At 38.6% G+C, this 23,185-nt stretch overlaps 1 protein-coding gene and 1 long non-coding RNA gene across 2 annotated transcripts in view; one reads left to right on the forward strand and one right to left on the reverse strand.

Moving 5' to 3' along the window:
• Positions 1-23,185, forward strand: part of LOC137648926 (uncharacterized) — a 280,587-nt gene that overhangs the window by 98,759 nt on the left and 158,643 nt on the right. The gene's annotated exons all lie outside the window — the stretch shown is intronic.
• The window catches only part of LOC137648578 (uncharacterized), a 94,162-nt gene that overhangs the window by 14,381 nt on the left and 56,596 nt on the right, over positions 1-23,185 (reverse strand). The window contains exon 3 of the mRNA XM_068381488.1: positions 10,183-10,263. Coding sequence (XP_068237589.1) covers positions 10,183-10,263 — 81 coding nt within the window. The remainder of the gene's footprint in view (positions 1-10,182; positions 10,264-23,185) is intronic.

A 23,185-nucleotide genomic window follows, 5' to 3' on the forward strand; every position in this document is an offset into this window, starting at 1 on the left:
ACACAGTATCTGGAAGCATATTCGTTTTTTGATGAATAAATAAAAAAATAGGTTTTGGGGTCATGATTAGAATCAAATGACATTTTGAGATTAATTGCTATCTCTTATCATACCCTGCAGTGCTTTTTCAATTGGAATTTGGGTAACGTAGCCCTTGGCAGTATTCCCATTGAAAATTAGCTAATGTAGCCCTTGGCAGTATTCCCATTGAAAATTAGCTAATGTAGCCCTTGGCAGTATTCCCATTGAAAATTAGCTAATGTAGCCCTTGGCAGTATTCCCATTGAAAATTAGCTAATGTAGCCCTTGGCAGTATTCCCATTGAAAATTAGCTAATGTAGCCCTTGGCAGTATTCACTTTGAAAATTAGCTAATGTAGCCCTTGGCAGTATTCCCATTGAAAATTAGCTAATGTAGCCCTTGGCAGTATTCCCATTGAAAATTAGCTAATGTAGCCCTTGGCAGTATTCCCATTGAAAATTAGCTAATGTAGCCCTTGGCAGTATTCACTTTGAAAATTAGCTAATGTAGCCCTTGGCAGTATTCCAATTAGATGTTGTCTAATGTATCCCTTGGCAATATTCTAATTGGAAATTGTCTATTGTAGCCCTTGGCAATATTCTAACTTGAAATTGGTTAATGTAGCCCTTGGCAGTATTCTAATTGGAGTTTGGCTAATGTAGCCCTTGGCAGTATTCTAATTGGAGTTTGGCTAATGTAGCCCTTGGCAGTATTCTAATTGGAGTTTGGCTAATGTAGCCCTTGGCAGTATTCTAATGGGAAATCGGTTAATGTAGCCCCTGGCAGTATCTTAATTGGTGATTGGTTAATGTAGTCCTTGGCAGTACTCCAACTGGAGATTGGCTAATATAGCCCTTGGGAGTCCTCTAATTAGAGATTGGCTAATGTATCCCTAAGCAGGAGGCTACTCTAATCGGAGGTTGGCTAATGTAGCCCTTGGCAGTAGTCCAATTGGAGATTGGATAATGTAACCTTTGGCAGTACTCTAATTGGAGGTTGGCTAATGTAGTCCTTGGCATTACTCTAATAGGAGATTGTTTAATGTAGCCCTTGGCAGTAGTCCAATTGGAGATTGGATAATGTAGCCTTTGGCTAATGTAGCCTTTGGCAGTACTCTAATTGGAGGTTGGCTAATGTAGTCCTTGGCAGTACTCTAATAGGAGATTGTTTAATGTAGCCCTTGGCAGTAGTCCAATTGGAGATTGGATAATGTAGCCTTTGGCTAATGTAGCCTTTGGCAGTACTCTAATTGGAGGTTGGCTAATGTAGTCCTTGGCAGTACTCTAATAGGAGATTGTTTAATGTAGCCCTTGGCAGTAGTCCAATTGGAGATTGGATAATGTAGCCTTTGGCTAATGTAGCCTTTGGCAGTACTCTAATTGGAGGTTGGCTAATGTAGTCCTTGGCAGTACTCTAATAGGAGATTGTTTAATGTAGCCCTTGGCAGTAGTCCAATTGGAGATTGGATAATGTAGCCTTTGGCTAATGTAGCCTTTGGCAGTACTCTAATTGGAGGTTGGCTAATGTAGTCCTTGGCAGTACTCTAATAGGAGATTGTTTAATGTAGCCCTTGGCAGTAGTCCAATTGGAGATTGGATAATGTAGCCTTTGGCTAATGTTGCCTTTGGCAGTACTCTAATTGGAGGTTGGCTAATGTAGTCCTTGGCAGTACTCTAATAGGAGATTGGGTAATGTAGCCCTTGGCAGTATTCTAATTGGAAATTGGCTAATGTAGTCCTTGGAACTTATCAGTATTCAAGTTTCGCAGGTCACTGTTCTATCATCATCGTGTAAGATCACCGTTTTCCGTTTGTTTTACCCATCCACTGAACAAATCTCTGAACGTTTATGCTTTGGGTGACCGAAATTTGTGTAGACGACTCATACACTTTGTGACAGAGGTTTTCTAAAGTGCTTTACTATCTTGCCTCTTTATCCTCCTTTGTGAAGATATAAAGACCTCACTTAGGTAAAATGTTTTAGTAAAGGGTTAATGTAATAAAGAGATGTGACACTGTTAAAACTTCAAACATTTAATAAAGGGTTAATGTAGTAGAGATGTGACAGACTGTTTGAACTACAAACATAGAATTTGATTGGGAAATGAATGGAGAAATTCTCCCTTCAATTGAAACCCACCATGGTATGAAGATGATTAGTTTTAGTGTTCATGGGTTTCTACAACTGACATGGGGTTCTCGTTGTTGCCTGTTTACCCTTTATGGCAGTGAAGTGATTTTTTGAAATTTTTTGAAGGATGAGTTTAGACTTATACATGTATGCAATTAAACTGAAACCATATGTAGATACAAATAAAACTCACTCTCTCCCATATCAGGATTCGAACCCAGAGAAAGTAGATTAGAGTGACGCTTACAATTAAACCACTCTGCCATAAAGACTGTATGAAAGGCTACTCTACTAATTAGTAGACACATACAGTATATCTCCCCTATATAATGAAGAGCAAGTGTCTGGCTATATATAAAAATATTTTTTTTTTCCAGTCACGCTATGCGGCATTGCCAGACGTATAACTACCCGATTTCTCCCCGTCTCTCAGTAGAGGCGATGGGTTTGGAAACGGTTGAATGTGTATGTGTGTGTGGGCATAGTTGTTTCAATATCTATCAGTAATTTTTCCCCATCCCCGGGGGTAGGTCGGTGAGCGAGTAGTCATACCCTGGTGAGACAGGGGTGTGTGTATGTATCTAAATATTTAGAGGTTTATTACATGCGTGTGCGTTATCAAATTCACTTATTACCGAATATAAGACACTCCGCCTAAGTGGGACACCATTACCGTTGGCTTTTGTTTTTCCTTATGTATGTGAGAATATAAGACACTCCGTTTATATGGGACACCATTTAAAGGTTTAAAGGTCGCTCATGAATGGCAGAGGCAAGGAACAGTGACATTGCCCTATCAAGCAGGACAATGCCCTAGAGACTTAATGTTTTAGAATGATTTATTGTTAACTTGTTCTCATCATTTATTTATTTCCTTATTTCCTTTCCTCACTGGGCTATTTTTCCCTATTGGAACCCTTGGACTTATAGCATCTTGCTTTTTCCAACTAGGGTTGTAGCTTGGCTAGTAATAATAATAATAAAAATAATAATAATAATATGATCAGCGCCAAGCTCCTCTCCATCCAAGATAGGACCAGGGAGGGCCAGGCAATGGCTGCTGATGACTCAGCAGATAGACCTATAGGCTCCCCCAAACCTTAGCTCACAAGGATGGTGAGGTTGCAGACGTTAAAGGCACTAACGAGTCTAAGCGGGACTCGAACCCTAGTCTGGAGAACACCAGGCAGAGACGTTAGAAATCAGGTTCTTGTTTTTCCTCCTGTTTTGAGACCCTGAGATGATTTTGCCATATGGCGAGGGGCTTATTATAGCCTTTAATTAAACTTGTCGACAAATTATAGCCTTTAATTAAACTTGTCGACAAATTATAGCCTTTAATTAAACTTGTCGACAAATTATAGCCTTTAAATAAACTTGTCGACATGGCGTGAATTTCATTAGTTGCTACATTCAAGGGAATACAATAACGGCAGTGCTGGTACGCTCACGAGTCCTTTAAGATAGAATGATCAATCTAACTTGGGACTTGAAATGCGTGACAACTTAGTTAATGTGGCTAAAATAGGTCATTAAGTCTCATGAGATTACAACTGAGCTGTCGTGAAAAAGGTTAAGGAAAAAAATAATTAGTGAAATATATTTGAAAACGAAGTATTAGTTGTGTTTGCTCTCAGCCACTCTGGCTTATTTTAGTCTGGGACTCCTATACTGTGTCACAAAGGCAGCTGAGAGAGAGAGAGAGAGAGAGAAGAGAGAGAGAGAGAGAGAAATTGTCTCAACATCTTTCATTTCTTGAGTGTAAACTCAAAATTAACTTTCTCAATTAGAGAGAGAGAGAGAGAGAGAGAGAGAGAGAGAGAGAGAGAGAGAAAAATTGTCTCTACATCTTTCACTTCTTGAGGGTAAACTCAAAATTAACTTTATCTGGTGATCAAAATTGAGAGAGAGAGAGAGAGAGAGAGAGAGAGAGAGAGAGAGAGAGAGAGAGAGAAATTGTCTCAACATCTTTCACTTCCCCTTGAGGGTAAAATTTACTATATTGGGTGACCAAAATTGAGAGAGAGAGAGAGAGAGAGAGAGAGAGAGAGAGAGAGAGAGAGATTGTCTCAACATATTTCTCTTCTTGAGGGTGAACTCAAAATTAACTTTATCTGGTGATCAAAATGAGAGAGAGAGAGAGAGAGAGAGAGAGAGAGAGAGAGAGAGAGAGAGAAAAATTGTCTCAACATCTTTCACTTCTCCTTGAGGGTAAAATTTACTATATTGGGTGACCAAAATTGAGAGAGAGAGAGAGAGAGAGAGAGAGAGAGAGATTGTCTCAACATATTTCTCTTCTTGAGGGTGAACTCAAAATGAACTTTATCTGGTGATCAAAATGAGAGAGAGAGAGAGAGAGAGAGAGAGAGAGAGAGAGAGAGAGAAATTGTCTCAACATCTTTCACTTCTCCTTGAGGGTAAAATTTACTATATTGGGTGACCAAAATTGAGAGAGAGAGAGAGAGAGAGAGAGAGAGAGAGAGAGATTGTCTCAACATATTTCTCTTCTTGAGGGTGAACTCAAAATTAACTTTATCTGGTGATCAAAATGAGAGAGAGAGAGAGAGAGAGAGAGAGAGAGAGAGAGAAATTGTCTCTACATCTTTCACTTCTTGAGGGTAAACTCAAAATTAACTTTATCTGGTGACCAAAAATGAGAGAGAGAGAGAGAGAGAGAGAGAGAGAGAGAGAGAGAGAGAGAGAGAAATTGTCTCTACATCTTTCATTTCTTGAGGGTAAACTCAAAATTAACTTTCACCAGATAGAGAGAGAGAGAGAGAGGAGAGAGAGAGAGAGAGAGAAAAGAAGAAAGAGAGAGAGAGAGAGAGAGAGAGAGAGAGAGAGAGAGAGAGAGTATAATGGTCCCAACATCTTTCACTTCGTGGGGTAAAATCAAAATTAACCATCTGTTGATCAAAATAGAGTTTTCATCAACTGTTGTTAAAACTTAATCAGCATTCTTGGACTGTCTTCCAGGACGGATGGCCAAGGAGATTTTAATTATGAAATATCCAATCGTACGCCTCTCATGTTTTTATTTCATTCTATAAAATCTTAAATTAAATCCAGGAACTAGATTTTGCAATGTTTTGTTTCTACGTCATTTTCAACTCTGGTTCAAAAGGGACGTCATTTTCAACTCTGGTTCAAAAGGGACGTCATTTTCAACTCTGGTTCAAAAGGGACGTCATTTTCAACTCTGGTTCAAAGGGTTTGTTGTCTTTCTCTTACTTTAATTTATCTAAATAATTCGCTCATTAGCTTATGAAGGATTACTTCGTCTTATTCTACATCTTAAGAGAGGGAGATTAAGTTTTTTGATGAATAGGGATTTATAAATGATAAATTAACTTGCTCGATAAAACGGATATTACCCATAATTACATTTGCCACACGCTAAGTAATTGATTATATTTAACAATTATGCGTAAATGATACATTTAAATTTGATTAACGATTGTATATACAGTATATATATACTGTACGTGTATATATATATATATATATATATATATATATAAATTAATTATCAGTAATTAAGAAGGGAATAGCCAAAAAAGAAACTTCTGTGCTATTTTGTGTCGTTTAATGGGTTCTTCCAGATCTTTTTTTAAAGAAAAATGTAACTAATTTTCGTATAAATGTTGAACTGTATCATATCTGATAGAACTGATAACAGAAGGCTTCACAACACCATTAAGGCAAAGACGTCTGGTTTCAGTTCTAGTTTCATCAGAGTAGATGTTGGCCTGAACGTCAGCCAGGCAAGACCAACCCTCCACTGTGGTGCACAACCACAACAGTGGACTGCACAGGAAACAGCTTAAACTCAAAGTCCCTGGCTGGGAATTATCTGCTGCCATGCGAATGCTAGGCAAACACGTTACCACTGTACTAGTCAGGAGGTTAGTCAGGATCAAGTAACAAACGTGGGTAAAAACACCTAGGAGTGATTCATACGATAACTATCCTTCATGGTAGTACTTGTATACTATTAGAAGCATTGGTTATAAAAAGGGTGGATATGGATGTTAATTTTAATTAGAAAGAAGCAAAGGACCCACCTGCTGAAGGATACGAAATTATAAGGATCAGGAAAAACATAGGATGAAAGAGAATTTCAAAGCTTAGAAGTTGTAAAGAAGTGGCCACAGAATAGCCAGAGCCTAAGGCTTGCTTCACACAAGCGGTTTGATGCCTCGTGTTTTTGTTCACCGGATTAGAAATTGATGATCAGTGAGGCCCTTCACACTGCTCGGAAATTCTTCCGAGCGGTAGTGATTAATAGCCGCAGGCACTGAAATCCGTGCGGTTCCAGTGTAGTGGCTCATAAAAACTGAGGCCACAGGGGTAAAATCCGCTTGTATAAAGACATGCCTCCTAACGAGAAGAAATATTTCTGTGCAGAAAAAAATCCTCTCGTGTGGAGCCAGCCTGAAAGGGTAATAATCGAAATATGTGGGCCCAAAGTTAAAGCTACATTCTGGTCTTGATAGATTTCAGGAAATCCCAACCTTACTGTCCGTGTGAGCTAGGGATGAGCAACTTTGGTACCCAATGGTCTACCTCCTTAGTCATCAGATGAATAAGACATTGACTAATATCATAGAAAATGGAATAGGTTAGCGATTGGCATAACAAAGATAATATAGCGAAATACCGGTGAGGCAACAGATGAGATTAACTGCCTTTGACTCAATCCCATTCAAGGGTGAAACAAGGGAAGACGCTGGCTGAATAAGTGAGCAATATTTCCAATGTATAAAGAAGGACAATATCTCTGAAGTAATTCAGATGAAGAAAATATCGACCATTGGCCGAATATACGGCAGAATTTACAATGTAAACTATGTAATCCCTTCAAGAGAAATCTGTAGTAGTCAGACCTCCAAAATAGTGGTGAGAGAAGATATGTTGAAACTACAATAATCAAGCATTGAAAGTTAAAACAATAGAAGGATAGATTGAATGTTTAGTGTGATAATATATATTTAGGGCTATATCATCATCATCAAGGGGCTCGGCTAGATTTCGCTAGTCGTCTCTATCTTGAGGGTTTAAATCAATACTTCTCCATTCATCATGTCCTACCTCACGGTTCATAGTCCTCAGTTATGCGGGTCTTCCAACTCTTCTATGCCTTGTGGAGTCCAGTTGAAAGTTTGGTGAACTAATCTCTCTTGGGGAGTACGAAGAGCATGCCCAAACCATCTAATTGCAATGTTAGATTTGGATATATATACAGCATATATATATATATATATATATATATATATATATATATATATGTATATGTATATATATGTATATGCATATATATATATATTATATATTTATAGCAATATATGCTATTTTGGGGGTTTTCTGATTTTAACATTCCCCTCTAGTCTGAACATCTCAAAATATCTTTTCAAGATTAGAAAATATTCGTTTTATCTCGACTATGATATTACTGTCAATACCTTTAGATAAGTAAATATTTCTGTATGTCATTTCCTGAGTTTGGGCCACTCTTTGATTCAGCATTTCAATTACATTCTAAATGGGACTGTATCATAGCAGATTACTTAATTCTATAAAGTAATGAGAGTTTGTATGTATAGTTACATTCAATGGTCCATCGACGCTCATTGGCCATTACTTTCCCAGTTTTGATAGTTTATATAATAAATATTTATTTTAATGTTTTTAGTGCACTTAAAATATTTTATTTTTCCTTGTTTCCTTTTCTCACTAGGCTATTTTCCCTGTTGGGGCCACTGGGCTTATAGAATCCTACTTTTCCAACTTGTGTTGTAGCTTTGCAAGTAGTAATAATAATAATAATAATAATAATAATAATAATAATAATAATAATAGAGAGTGCATTTTGGCGCACCACATAGCAAAATTTTGAGAGACTTTTAGTATCCCTTAGTACAGTTGGACACATAAATTCCTGGTACACATCGCTCTGAGGATGTGGACCCTGTTACAACCTTACTCGAGTCTTGGGTAGTGCCATAGCCTCAGTTTTCTTGCTTGAGGGTACACTCACGCACACTATTCTGTTTATTTCCTTATCTCAATGGGCTATTTTCCCTGTTGGGGCCATTGGGTTTATCGCATCCTACTTTCCCAATTATGGTTGTAGCTTAGCTAATAATAATAATAATATCTAAAGGGGCAATCAATAGAGCATAGACTTCCGCGGCGGCAGCTTATTTCTCGAATTTTTACTCGACCTTGACCTTGACCTTTGGCTTTAACATGTAAATTAGCGTAGATTTTCATACACTCAAATATGAACCAAGTTTGAAGGTTGGGATAACAATGTCCAAAATTATGGTTGATAATGTGAATTGGACATTTTGGTTAACCGTGACCTTGACCTTTGATCTTGACCTTCCAAAATTTAATCCTTTTCATTTCCTTTTCAGTTTTTTACATAAGTTAATCCCTGCATGTTTCATTACTCTACGATTTAAATTGTGGCCAAGAAGCTGTTCACAATCAAACACACACACAAGCAAACAAACAGGGGCAAAAACATAACCTCCTTCCAACTTTGCGGCCAGTTCGTGTTTGTAGCCCCGCCTACCACCTCTGCCATTTCTTACTACAACAGCTGCTTGGTTACTCGCTGAGCAGTGAGGATGTGACAAGGTGCACTTTCTCAGAGTGAGATGTGCTAGGTATTCTAAAGTCCAGCTGTACTTGAGCTCTGACAGTAAACTTCTGGGTTGCCTCTAGTGCAGGGTTGCCTGGTTTTCTGAGAAAAGGCCAACTTCTGATCAACTGGTGCTTTAAAGGCCAACCCATTAGTAAAAAAAGGACAAAAGTATAGCATTTAAGGCCAACCTTTTTTATGATATTGCTAAAGGCTAACCAATTTAAAAAAAAGGCCAAATTTGAAGTTTTTAGCCTAAAAAAGGCCAACCTGGCAACCCTGCTCTAGTGTTGGTTTTATCATATAATGTTGTAGTTCAGAAAATGTGAGCAAAAATGCATGAATTAAGTTACATCTCACAAGTGCTTCCTCATCTCTCCTTAAAAATGTTGTGAAATTTCATTCCGAATAACATCTTTCCTCCAGGTCTTTCGAAATTGCTCTTTCACGGAATTCTAGAGATATTAAGGGTAATTGTGTCTGATTTTGTTATAGATGGTAAGGATTATGGAATCATACAGCGAATTTGTTTGATGTCTACCTGTCAACCATCTAATATTAACGCCTTTTTTTATTTCTTATTAAAAAAAATGTTATTGAAAACTATCAGACCTATCATAAAAATCATTGCTTTGAAAACCCATTTTGTGAATGCAGACTAGTTACAAAGCTGAATGAAAATAAGAATTTTAGCTTTTCTTTCCAATGAGTGAATTGATAAACCCAAAGCTACAGTTTGGATGATTTTAAGAACATCTAATGAAGACCAAGTGTAATGTAGACCTCCAGAAGGAATTACTTAATAAACCTCTAGATAAGCCACACTTGGTAACTATCACTGTAGCATGATACTTTTCAGGAATTTTCACCACTCCAACCCCTCTAAAAATCTGTTGATTAAAGAGTAAAACTCCACTTGTATGTAGATGTACCATAATGAAAGACAAAACATAACTTAAGGAGTAGATGTACCGTAATGTACACAACAAAGGAGGTATAAAAGAGACAATATTACTTAAGTGGTAGATGTACTGTAAAGTACACAACAAAGGAGGTATATAAGACAAAACATTACTTAAGAAGTAGATGTACTGGAGTAGATGTACCGTAATGTACACAACAAAAGAGGTATAAAAGACATAACATTACTTAAGGAGTAGATGTACCGTAATGTACCCAACAAGAGGTATAAAAACAAAACATTAGTTGTGGAGTAGATGTAAGTTACTTAACTAATAAAATAGGTAGAGTAATTCCTACTACCTTTTTGTACTCTTCAAAAATTGAAGGTAAATTGAATGGGGAAAGTCCACCAAAAATATAACCCGAGATATTAATTTGTAATAACTACCATATGGCAGTAACACTAATAATAATCCTACCTGTACTTGTCTGCTTGGACCTTTTCCATGACCCTTGGTACTGCCTCTCCCTGAACCCTTTCCTTTGTGATTCGGATGACCCTGGAAAAAAAGAAGGATAATTATAAAAAAAATAATTTCTCAGTTTACAAAAGATTCATGCAAAAAAAGAATGAACTGTTATGGATATAAAGTAATGGAAACAAATATCATGACGTATAAATCTTTTGGCATCCACTAAAAGTGGAATTAGATATTCCACTAGTCTGAGATTCCTTGGGTAATCTCGATAACGTTGACTCATTTTGAAATATTTAAGAATTGTCAAGACAACACAACCCCACCTCATTTTTAAAGGTAAAGGTGTCTGGTTTTAAGTTTTATCAGAAAAGATGCTCACTAGAACAACAGCCGGGCAAGCCCAACCACCCCACTGCAGTGCCCAACCACAGCATTGGCCTCCCCAGTAAACAGTTTAAACTCACGGTCCCAGGCGGGGATCGATCTGCTGCCACGCTAATGCGAGGCGAACACGTTACCAATGTAATAGCCAGGAGACTAGTACAGAAGCCTCACAAAATTTATTTCCATTGCAACTAACTGCACTGTTTCGACATAATAGGATCAGTAAAGTGAGATATCGAAAGACCACGAGGGATACGTTACTGTTTTCATTCTTCCTTCATACAGTCCTATACCCACAAGCTTACCCTGCTTCCCTGATAAAGGAATTTTAAAAACGCCTCATCTGGTCTTTCCTTCATTTTTTTGGCCCTGTCCGAAAGTTATCCCATTTTCCCTCTTATATGCTCCACATTTTCACACTCCTCTGCAGCTCATACATTGCATAATTCATGATTAACTTAATTGATTAGATATATGCTCACACCTTTACATCAATCAATGTCAAGTATACTTATTTATGATCAGTGGAAACCAAAGATTTCTCATAATCAAGCTTGTTAACAAACATTTGTACAACAATTTATCAACTCTCATTTACGGCAGAAACACCATACCACTAACAGCTTCTCTTTCTCGTATCAACCACGTTTGCATTTACATTTTCTATTGCCACCCCAGGTGATGTTCTAACCCAGCCAGGCACTGGATCAGACAAACCAGAATATTCTCTTACACTCCTTTTTTTTCCTATTCTTGGACCATAGGAGAAGTATTGATTTAAAAACTCAAGATAGAGACGACTGGCGACATCTAGCAGAGGCTCTTTGCGTTAATAGGCGTGGGAGGAGATGATGATGAGACCATATACACTTACTATCACAAATTCTTCCTTCTTTCCCTCTATGTCTTATAAAATGCTCTAATCATCACACTATTGTTCTCACCCGCTTCCAGAGTCTTCCTGATACTAGAAGCATTACTCCTTCCCTAGCTCTACACCCTTCATTTACCACAGACACTCTTACCGTCTCTCCCATATCAATACACTTCGCTTTCACCTTTGTTCCATGAAGTCCAAAGACATGCAGCTCTCTCTCCCTAAACAAATCAACTATGAGGCATGTCTCATCTGCATCACATTCATACATAGTCGATAGTGTTTCACAGTTACGGTGGCCTGTTGGTAATGTCCTTTCCTGGTGATCGCCAGACTGGGGTTCGCGTTCCGCTCAAACTCGTGAGTTTCTTTTGTCGCTGTAACCTCACCATTCTTGTGACCTAACGATGGGTGGTTTGGGGGAGCTTATAGGTCTATCCGCTGAGTCATCAGCAGCCATTGCCTGGCACTACTTGGGTCCTAGCTTGGGTGGAGAGGGGGCTTGAGCGCTGATCATATGTATATATGGTCAGTCTGTAGGGCTTGATCTGCTCGGTGGGGCAATGTCACTGTCACTTGCCTCTGCCATTCATGAGCGGTCTTTAAAGCCTTTAAACTATTAATCAGTGAAATTAGATAAGTCACGAGGATTGGAAACGACAAAATAAATATCCGGCCAAAACTCTTAATAAAAAGTCTTGACTTCCTTGAGATAGCAGGATGCTATAAGCCCAAGGGCTCCAATAGGGAAAATAGCCTAGTGAGGGAAGGAAATAAGGAAATAAACGACAAGAAATGTTTGATAACGATAACGGTATTAAAATAAATCTTCCATATATAAACTATCTCCTACTTCGCGCTTCATAGTCGTCAGCCATGTAGGCCTGCGTCTTCCAACTCTTCTAGTTCCTTGTGAAGCCCAGCTGAACGTTTGGTGTACTAATCTCTCTCGGCGAGTGCGAAAAGCATGAATGGAGTATTGAATTATAAGCTCAAGATAGAGACGACTGGCGAAATCTAACCGAGGGCCTTTGCGTCAATAGGCGTAGGAGGAGATGATGATGATGATGATGGTATAAACTATAAAAAACTTCAAAAATGCTGAACTATAGACCCACCGATATCCAAAGCACACTTTGGGGGGTCTGGGTCGAAGATCAGTAGGCCTATAGGCCTGATAGCTAATAAGATACGTGAGCTTTTACCCGACGGTGCGTTTATGAATGGGGTCACGGAAATGATAGACTGGTGAGGTCTGAGATGAAAGATAAAGTTTTTTTTTTATCTTTCATTATGAAATACAAATTAACAATATTACAATTGATAACACATAAACATCATAGTATATTTATATAAATAATTTTTCATTTTGCATAATACAGTAAAGTGTTTTTTTTTTTATCTTTTAATATGAAATACATAACTATCTTACAATTTATAACATATGTACATCATAGTATATTTACATGAATAATTTTCCATTTTGCATAATTCTGTAGTTTTTTTTTTTTATCTTTTGAATATGAAATACACATTTACAATCTTACAGATTATAACATATGTACATCATAGTTTATTTACATGAATACTTTTTTTTCGATTTTGCATAATACTGTAAACTTTTTTTTATCTTTTAAATATGAAATACACATTTACAATCTTACAATTTATAACATATATGCATCATAACATAATTACATATTTTTTTTTAATTTTGCATAATACTGTATTTACAATTGAAATTTTTTACTATTTATCCAAATATTATTTAAAAGTTCAGATAGATGGACTTGGCTTTTTGAGTGGGCCTGGGATTCTTTCTGCAGTCTATAGCTATTTTGAAGTTTCAGTATGTGAATCAAGTTCCAATCATACTACTTCTCTTTTAATATTTACGTTTTTATAGTTTATATATAAAACATCCAATTTAATTTTGCTGCTGTTCTTAGAATATTTTGATTGTTCATTACTTTTCTTGTAGTTTATTTTCTTATTTCCTTTCCTCACTGGGCTATTTCTCCTATTACCTTTCTTCACTGGGCTTTTTTTCCTTGTTGGAGCCCTTGGTCTTATAGCAAGCTATTTTTCCAGCTAGGGTTATAGCTTAGCTTGTCATAACAACAACAACAACAACCAATTACAATTACAATAATAATAATAATAATAATAATAATAATAATAATAATAATAATAATAATAATAATAATAATAATAATAATAATAATAATTTAGGCTTACACTTTAAAGTGATAAGATCTTGGTTCATTACTCCCATTTCAAAGTTCACATCTTCGAAATGTCGCTTTGATAAAAGGTTATTTCTATGATCTTCCTTATTAGTGTACGTGAAAGCATACATATACAAATCGTTCATCTTCAGTTTGATTGCTTGTACATTAGGTACAACGATTACAGTTATTTATTGCTGCGAGAACTAAATTTGAAAAAAAAGATCAAATGAATAAAGTGCTGTTTTGAAACTGTCTCGCAGGTTCCGATAAACAGAATTTGATTATTTCTCTTCCATCCTTGTGACCTAAGGATTGGGTGTTTGTGGGAGCCTATAGGTATGTCTGCTGAGTCATCAGCAGCCATTGCCTGGCCCTCCTTGGTCATCGATTGGGTGGAGATGGGGCTTAGACGCTGATCATATGTGTTTATGGTCATTCTCTAGAGCATTGTCCTGCTTTATTTGGGCAATGTCAATATCCCTTGCCTCTGCCATTCATGAGCTGCCTTTAAATGACTTTGCGTACTATAAAGTCTTTTAAAGGCTGCTCATGAATGGCAGAGGCAAGGGACAGTGACATTGCCCTACCAAGCAGGAAAATACCCTAGCGACTTACCATGTATACATATGAACAGCGGCCCAAGCCCCCTCTCCACCCAAAATAGGACCAAGGAGGGCTAGGCAGTGGCTGCTGATGACTCGGCAGGTAGACCTATACGGTCCCTCAAACCCCACCCCCATCCTTAGCTCAGAAGGATGGTGAGGTTTCAGCTACCAAAGGAACTAACGAGTTTGAGCGGGACTTGAACCCCAGTCTAGCAATCACCAGGCAGTGAAGTTACCAACAGGCCACCAGTTTCAGCGATCAAAGAAACTAACGGGTTTCAGCGGGACTCGAACCCCAGTCTAACAATCACCAAGACGTTACCAACAGGCCACCACAACCATGAAACACTTTGCTGGTAATTCCAAGTTATGGCATTGACGTGTTCATACAATTAGATAAAGCTGTTTGAGACTATATTGTACCAACCGTGTGTCACATGATCGTACATAAATTATTTTGTATATATTATGCTTGTATCTGCGCTCTTCCCTCTCACTAAAAAGAACCAGAATAAACATGTCTGCATTTTTCCTCTCTAACATTGTCTGTTTCTCGAACATGAAATTTCCTGTTGCCTTGAGGTTTTGTATATAAAGGAGAGTGTTCTTTAATAAAGTTACTCAGTTGATTGCTTCCTGCCTTTGAGTCACAACCTTCTCTCGGCCCGTCACAATATCACAATATGAAGATGGTATTCAGCACCGAGTCATGATATATAAACCAGAACATATTGATACTCAAGACAGACCTAATAGTTATCGAGAGAATTAAACATTAATTTCTGTTGACTTACATAGGTAGTAGGTTGGCCTTGGCACCAGCTACCCGTTGAGATACTACCGCTAGAGAATTATTGGGGTTCTTTGACTGGCCAGACAGTACTTCATTGGATCCTTCTCTCTGGTTACGGTTCACTTTCCCTTTGCCTACACATACACTGAATAGTCTGGCCTATTCATTACAAATTCTCCTCTGTCCTCATGCACCTGACAACACTGAGATTACCAAACAATTCTTCTTCTCCCAAGGGGTTAACTATAAACTGTAATTGTTCAGTGGCTACTTTCCTCTTGGTAAGGGTAGAAGAGACTCTTTAGCTATGGTAAGCAGCTCTTCTAGGAGAAGGACACTCCAAAATCAAACCATTGTTCTCTAGTCTTGGGTAGTGCCATAGCCTCTGTACCATGGTCTTCCACTGTCTGGGGTTCAAGTTCTCTTGCTTGAGGGTACACTCGGGCACACTATTCTATCTAATTTCTCTTCTTGTTTTGTTAAAGTTTTTATAGTTTATATAGGAAATATTTATTTTTGTTGTTACTGTTCCTAAAATATTTTATTTTTCCGTGTTTCCTTTCCTAACTGGGCTATTTTCCCTGTTAGAGCCCCTGGGCTTATAGCATCTTGCTTTTCCGACTAGGGTTGTAGCTTAGCAAGTAATAATAATAATAATAATAATAATAATAATAATAATAATAATAATGATAATAATAATAATAATAATGATAATAATAAACTGCAACTATTGTCATCCCTAAACGGAGACATTGGCTTAAAGTGATGAGATAATATTTTGATATCGTCAGTAATATCATATCTAGATTTTTTCATGATTTCTAAACGAGGTCACAAGGTTTTAATTGCAATGACGATTAGGGCAATACTCTCTAGCTTAACTTATACAATTTAATTATCATTCATTACGATTAAAAGTGATAAGGAGGAGGCAGATGGAATTTCTGGGACATGTATTAAGAAACGATCAAACTTTAGTGTCTTATGGGAAAGATAGATTGGAAAAAAGGAAAGAAAAGTTTTTTAACAGTTTACTGGAAGATCTTTTTAAATGAGAATGTAACAGATGCTTTAAAGGCCGCTCATGAATGGCATAGGCAAGGGACAGTGACATTGCCATATCAAGCAGGACAATGCCCTAGCGTCTGGCTATATGTACATATGATCAGCGCCTAAACTCCTCTCCATCTCAAGCTAGGACCAAGGAGGGCCAGGCAATGGCTGCTGATGACTCTGCAAATAGATCTATAGGCTCCCCCAAACTCCCCATCCTTAGCTCACAGGGATGGTGAGATTGCAGCGACCAATGGAACTAACTATGTTTGAGCGGAACTCTAACCCCAGCCTGGTGTTCACCAGTCAGGGACGTTACCGCATCGGCCACCACAACCCTGGACAATTATACAGAGAGCTCGAGAGATAATCATGGCACCTAGATAGATACACGAAATACTTTGGTGATTGGGTCAAGAAGTAAGCTTATCTTTCATGCCATGTCTGTCTTATATTAATAAATTTGAATACATCCAAATCTCTCATGATACATAAGACTGTCACAGAAAAATTGACTTGAAGTCATTCATATTTCCTGGGATACCGATAAGATGCTGCTGTTAAGACCAAGTCGACCTTGGAGAATTCATGAAAATACTACATACAAACAGGAAAAAATATGAAAATTTATGTTTACTATCTAAATCAAGTTATCATAGTTTTATGAAAAAAAAACTAAGTAGTGCTTTAGTAACTTACAGGAATTTAATCTTTAATATCTACGTTTAATTTTCAGAAGGACGAATTTCTGACAGTTCTAGCATCCAAGAGCAATGCAATAATCTATTCTGTGTATCAATAGAAATTCATCTATAATATATTACTATTTTATTCAAATTCCAAAAAAATTAATAAATAAAACACTTTCAAAACATTGAAAAAACTAGTTTTTTCTCATTGCAAATCCTTTACGGCTCCCAATCCTTATTGCTCTCAAGAGACCTCACCAAAACCGATAACGTCCTTTCCTTAGAGAGAAGTGAAGGAACTTGAAAGGATCCTTGGCAGAAACTACTACAGCGTCAATGACCTTTGATGTCAGGATGCCAGAGAACTTCAAGTCATTCATTCATTCAGATACCTCTACACAATGTTGCCCCGAGTTCATGTTACAGATCAACAGATGGGCAATCCAGATTCAAAGAAGCAGATACGAAAGCAAAAACATATTGACGTATTCTAGCTAATGAAAAGTAGGACAAACTTCAAGCTTTTCTTGCGTTCACGTATTACTAAATTGTACCTAAAATACCTGCATGATATTTGAACTTGAATCTCTGATCATTACTTTATCATTAAAACACTGAAATGATCTAACGACCAAATTGGTCACTGGATAAAACCATGCAGATTTCAGGACTCCTATCTGCAGCTGGATGCCAGTTCCTGTTTTCTTCTTTCCCATCGCTATCTCTAGATTAAGGGGTTGGTTGCCTGATGCGCCCTCTCCAATGCCTTCTATCAAAGGCATCCTCTTCCACCAAACCACTTTTCTCCATATTATCTTTCACCTTATCTCTCAACAGATAGTCTTCTTCTTCCACACCGTTATCCCTACATTAAAGGGGGTCAGGTGATAAAAAACTTCACCGGATCACGCAAGATAAGGAATCCCATCTTAATATTGCGATGAAATTAGAAGGAAAACAAGGTTTTATTAATAAAACTAAATAAGTAATTTTGATTAAGAAATCTAATCTGATATTTCTGGTTATCTCAAAAGTTGATTTTTTGAGCTTAAAGTGGCAGTCGAAAGGGTTGTTGGAGACTCTTTTTTTGTAAGATGTGATATAAATATCTCCCATATGAAATGGTTCCTTTCAGAGGAGCGCAATCTATCCAGTTATGGAATGTTTCCCTCCGGAGGAGCAATACTCAGTGTTGTTATGAAATGGTTCCCTTCGTCAGAGAAAGACTCGATCACATTATGGTAGGTTTATCTTTGGAAGAGTACAACTAAACCCCAATAAGAATTATTTTTCTTTCGAAGGAGTGTGACTCTGAAATAGATCTCTACAGAGGAGCACTACTCAATTATGAAATGGTTCCCTTTGAAAGAACACTACTCAATCCTAGTATGAAATGGTTCCCTTCAAAGGAGCAGTACTCACTCCTACTATGAAATGGTTACTTTTGAAGGAGCACTACTCAATCCTTGTAGGAAATGGTTCCCTTCAAAGATACACTACTCAGTCCTCGTTACAAAATGATGCCCTTCGAAGGAGCATTACTCAATCATAGTATGAAAGGGTTCCCTTTGAAATAACACTACTCAGACATAGTATGAAATAGTTCCTTTCGAAGAAGCACTGCTCAATCCTAGTATGAAATGGTTCCCTTCGAAGAAGCACTTCTCGATCTGAGTTACGACATAGTGCTCTTTGAAGAAGCACTATTCAATCCTATTGTGAAATGGTTCCCTTTGAAGGAGGAGCATTACTCAATACTAGTATGAAATGGTTCCCTTGGATGGAGCACTACTCAATCCTAGTGTGAGATGGTTCCCTTTGCAGGAGCACTACTCAATCCTAGTTACGAAATGATGCCCTTTGAAGGAGCACTACTCAATCCTAGTATGAAACAGTTCACTTTGAAAGAACACTACTAAGTCATATTTTGAAATAGTTTCCTTCAAAGAAGCACTGCTCAATCATAGTATGAAATGGTTCCCTTTGAAGGAGCAGTACTCAATCCAATCCTAGTATGGAATGGTTCCCTTTGAAGGAATACTACTCAATTCTAATGTGAAATAGTTCCCTTTGAAGGAGCACTATGCAATCCTAGTTACGAAATGGTGCCCTTCAAAGGAGCACTTCTGAATCCTAGTATGAAATGATTCCCTTTGAAAGAACACTACTCAGTCATATTATGAAATGGTTCCCTTCTAAGAAGCAATGCTCAATCTTGGTATGATATAGTTCACTTCGAAGATACACTACTCAATCCTAGTTATGAAATGGTGCCCTTCCAAGAAGCACTACTCAGTCCTAGTATGAAATGGTTCCCTTCAAAGGAGCACTACTCAATACTAGTATGGAAAGGTTCCCTTCGAAGGAGCACTACTCAATCCTGGTGTGAAATGGTTCCCTTTAAAGGAACACTACTAAATCCTAGTTATGAAATGGTGCCCTTCGAAGGAGCACTACTCAATCCTAGCATGAAATGGTTCCCTTTTTAAGAACACTACTCAATCCTAGTATGAAATGCTTCTCTTCGAAGAAGCACTACTCAATCCTAGTTACAAAGTTGTGCCCTTCAAAGGAGCACTAGTCAATCCTAGTATGAAATGGTTCCCTTTGAAGGAGCACTACTCATTCCTAGTTATGAAATGGTCTTCTTCAAAGAAGCACTTCTCAATCCTTGTATGAATTGGTGCCCTTTGAAGGAGCACTACTCATTCCTAGCTACAAAATGGTCTTCTTAAAAGGAGCACTTCACAATCCTCGTATGAAGTGGTGCTCTTCGAAAGAGCACTACTCAATCCTAGTATGAAATGGTTCCCTTTGAAGAAGCACTACTCAATCCTAGTGTGAAATGGTTCCCTTTGAAGGAGCACCACTAAATCCTAGTTACGAAATGGTGCCCTTCGAAAGAGCACTTCTGAATCCTAGTATGAAATGGTTCCCTTTTTAAGAACACTACTCAATCCTAGTATGCAATGGTTCCCTTCGAAGGAGCACTACTCAATCTTAGTATGAAATGGTTCCCTTTTTAAGAACACTACTCAATCCTTGTATGAAATGGGTCCCTTTTTAAGAACACTACTCAATCCTAGTATGAAATGGTTCTCTTTTTAAAAACACTATTCAATCCTAGTATGAAATGGTTCCCTTTGAAGGAGCACTACTCATTCCTAGTTACAAAGTGGGGCCCTTCAAAGGAGCACTTCTCAATCCTCGTATGAAGTGGTGCCCTTCGAAGGAGAACTACTCATTCCTAGGTACAAAATGGTCTTCTTCAAAGGAGCACTTCTCAATCCTTGTATGAAGTGGTGCCCTTCGAAAGAGCACTACTCAATCCTAGTATGAAATGGTTGCCTTTGAAGGAGCACTACTCAATCCTAGTTACAAAGTGGGGCCCTTCAAAGGAGCACTTCTCAATCCTCGTATGAAGTGGTGCCCTTCGAAGGAGAACTACTCATTCCTAGGTACAAAATGGTCTTCTTCAAAGGAGCACTTCTCAATCCTTGTATGAAGTGGTTCCCTTTGAAGGAGGACTACTCAATCCTAGTATGAAATGGTTCCCTTTGAAGGAGCACTACTCAATCCTAGTGTGAAATGGTTCCCTTTGAAGGAGCACTACTAAATCCTAGTTACGAAATGGTGCCCTTCGAAGGAGCACTACTAAATCCTAGTTACGAAATGGTCTTCTTCAAAGGAGCACTTCTCAATCCTAGTATGAAATGGTTCCCTTCGAAGGAGCACTACTCAATCCTAGTTACAAAGTGGTGCCCTTCAAAGGAGCACTTCTCAATCATTGTATGAAGTGGTGCCCTTCAAAGGAGCACTACTCATTCCTAGGTACGAAATGGTCTTCTTCAAAGGAGCACTTCTCAATCCTAGTATGAAATGGTTCCCTTCGAAGGAGCACTACTCAATCCTAGTTACAAAGTGGTGCCCTTCAAAGGAGCACTTCTCAATCCTTGTGTGAAGCGGTGCCCTTCGAAGGAGCACTACTCATTCCTAGGTACGAAATAGTCTTCTTCAAAGGAGCACTTCTCAATCCTAGTATGAAATGGTTCCCTTCAAAGGAGCACTACTCAATCCTAGTTACAAAGTGGTGCCCTTCAAAGGAGCACTTCTCAATCCTTGTATGAAGTGGTGCCCTTCGAAGGAACACTACTCATTCCTAGGTACGAAATGGTCTTCTTCAAAGGAGCACTTCTCAATCCTTGTTTGAAATGGTTCCCTTCGAAGGAGCACTAGTCAATCCTTGTATGAAGTGGTGCCCTTCGAAGAAGCACTACTCATTCCAAGATACAAAATGGTCTTCTTCAAAGGAGCACTTCTCAATCTTTGTATGAAGTGGTTCCCTTCGAAGGAGCACTAGTCAATCCTTGTATGAAGTGGTGCCCTTCGAAGGAGCACTACTCAATCCTAGTATGGAATGGTTCCCTTTGAAGGAACACTACTCAATCCTAGTTACAAAGTGGTGCCCTTCAAAGGAGCACTTCTTAATCCTTGTATGAAATGGTTCCCTTCGAAGGAGCACTACTCAATCCTAGTTACAAAGTGGTGCCCTTCAAAGGAGCACTTCTCAATCCTTGTATGAAGTGGTGCCCTTCGAAGGAGCACTACTCATTCCTAGGTATGAAATGGTCTTCTTCAAAGGAGCACTTCTCAATCCTAGTATGAAATGGTTCCCTTCGAAGGAGCACTACTCAATCCTAGGTACGAAATGGTCTTCTTCAAAGGAGCACTTCTCAATAATGTATGAAATGGTTCCCTTCGAAGGAGCACTAGTCAATCCTTGTATGAAGTGGTGCCCTTCGAAGGAACACTACTCATTCCTAGATACGAAATGGTCTTCTTCAAAGGAGCACTTCTCAATCCTTGTATGAAGTTGTTCCCTTCGAAGGAGCACTACTCATTCCTAAGTACGAAATGGTCTTCTTCAAAGGAGCACTTCTCAATCCTTGTATGAAGTGGTGCCCTTCGAAGGAGCACTACTCATTCCTAGGTACGAAATGGTCTTCTTCAAAGGAGCACTTCTCAATCCTTGTATGAAATGGTTCCCTTCGAAGGAGCACTACTCATTCCTAGGTACAAAATGGTCTTCTTCAAAGGAGCACTTCTTAATCCTTGTATGAAGTGGTGCCCTTCGAAGGAGCACTACTCATTCCTAGGTACGAAATGGTCTTCTTCAAAGGAACACTTCTCAATCCTTGTATGAAGTGGTGCCCTTCGAAGGAGCACTACTCATTCCTAGGTACAAAATGGTTTTCTTCAAAGGAGCACTTCTCAATCCTTGTATGAAGTGGTGCCCTTCGAAGGAGCACTACTCATTCCTAGGTACGAAATGGTCTTCGTCAAAGGAGCACTTCTCAATCCTTGTACGAAATGGTTCCCTTCGAAGAAGCACTACTCAATCCTAGTTACAAAGTGGTGCCCTTCAAAGGAGCACTTCTCAATCCTTGTATGAAGTGGTGCCCTTCGAAGGAGCACTACTCATTCCTAGGTACAAAATGGTCTTCTTCAAAGGAGCACTTCTCAATCCTTGTATGAAATGGTTCCCTTCGAAGAAGCACTACTCAATCCTAGTTACAAAGTGGTGCCCATGAAAGGAGCACTTCTCAATCCTTGTATGAAGTGGTGCCCTTCGAAGGAGCACTACTCATTCCTAGGTACGAAATGGTCTTCTTCAAAGGAGCACTTCTCAATCCTTGTATGAAATGGTTCCCTTCAAAGAAGCACTACTCAATCCTAGTTACAAAGTGGTGCCCATCAAAGGAGCACTTCTCAATCCTTGTATGAAGTGCTTCCCTTCGAAGGAGCACTACTCATTCCTAGGTACGAAATGGTCTTCTTCAAAGGAGCACTTCTCAATCCTTGTATGAAGTGGTTCCCTTCGAAGGAGCACTACTCATTCCTAGGTACGAAATGGTCTTCTTTAAAGGAGCACTTCTCAATCCTAGTATGAAGTGGTTCCCTTCGAAGGAGCACTACTCATTCCTAGGTACGAAATGGTCTTCTTCAAAGGAGCACTTCTCAATCCTTGTATGAAGTGGTGCCCTTCGAAGGAGCACTACTCATTCTTAGGTACGAAACGGTCTTCTTCAAAGGAGCACTTCTCAATCCTTGTATGAAGTGGTGCCCTTTGAAGGAGCACTACTCATTCCTAGGTACGAAACGGTCTTCTTCAAAGGAGCACTACTCAATCCTTGTATGAAGTGGTGCCCTTCGAAGGAGCACTACTCATTCCTAGGTACGAAATGGTCTTCTTCAAAGGAGCACTTCTCAATTCTTGTATGAAGTGCTTCCCTTCGAAGGAGAACTACTCATTCCTAGGTATGAAATGGTCTTCTTCAAAGGAGCACTTCTCAATCCTAGTATGAAATGGT

The sequence above is a fragment of the Palaemon carinicauda genome, chromosome 10, assembly GCF_036898095.1.
Source record: "Palaemon carinicauda isolate YSFRI2023 chromosome 10, ASM3689809v2, whole genome shotgun sequence".
NCBI classification, from domain to species: domain Eukaryota; kingdom Metazoa; phylum Arthropoda; class Malacostraca; order Decapoda; family Palaemonidae; genus Palaemon; species Palaemon carinicauda.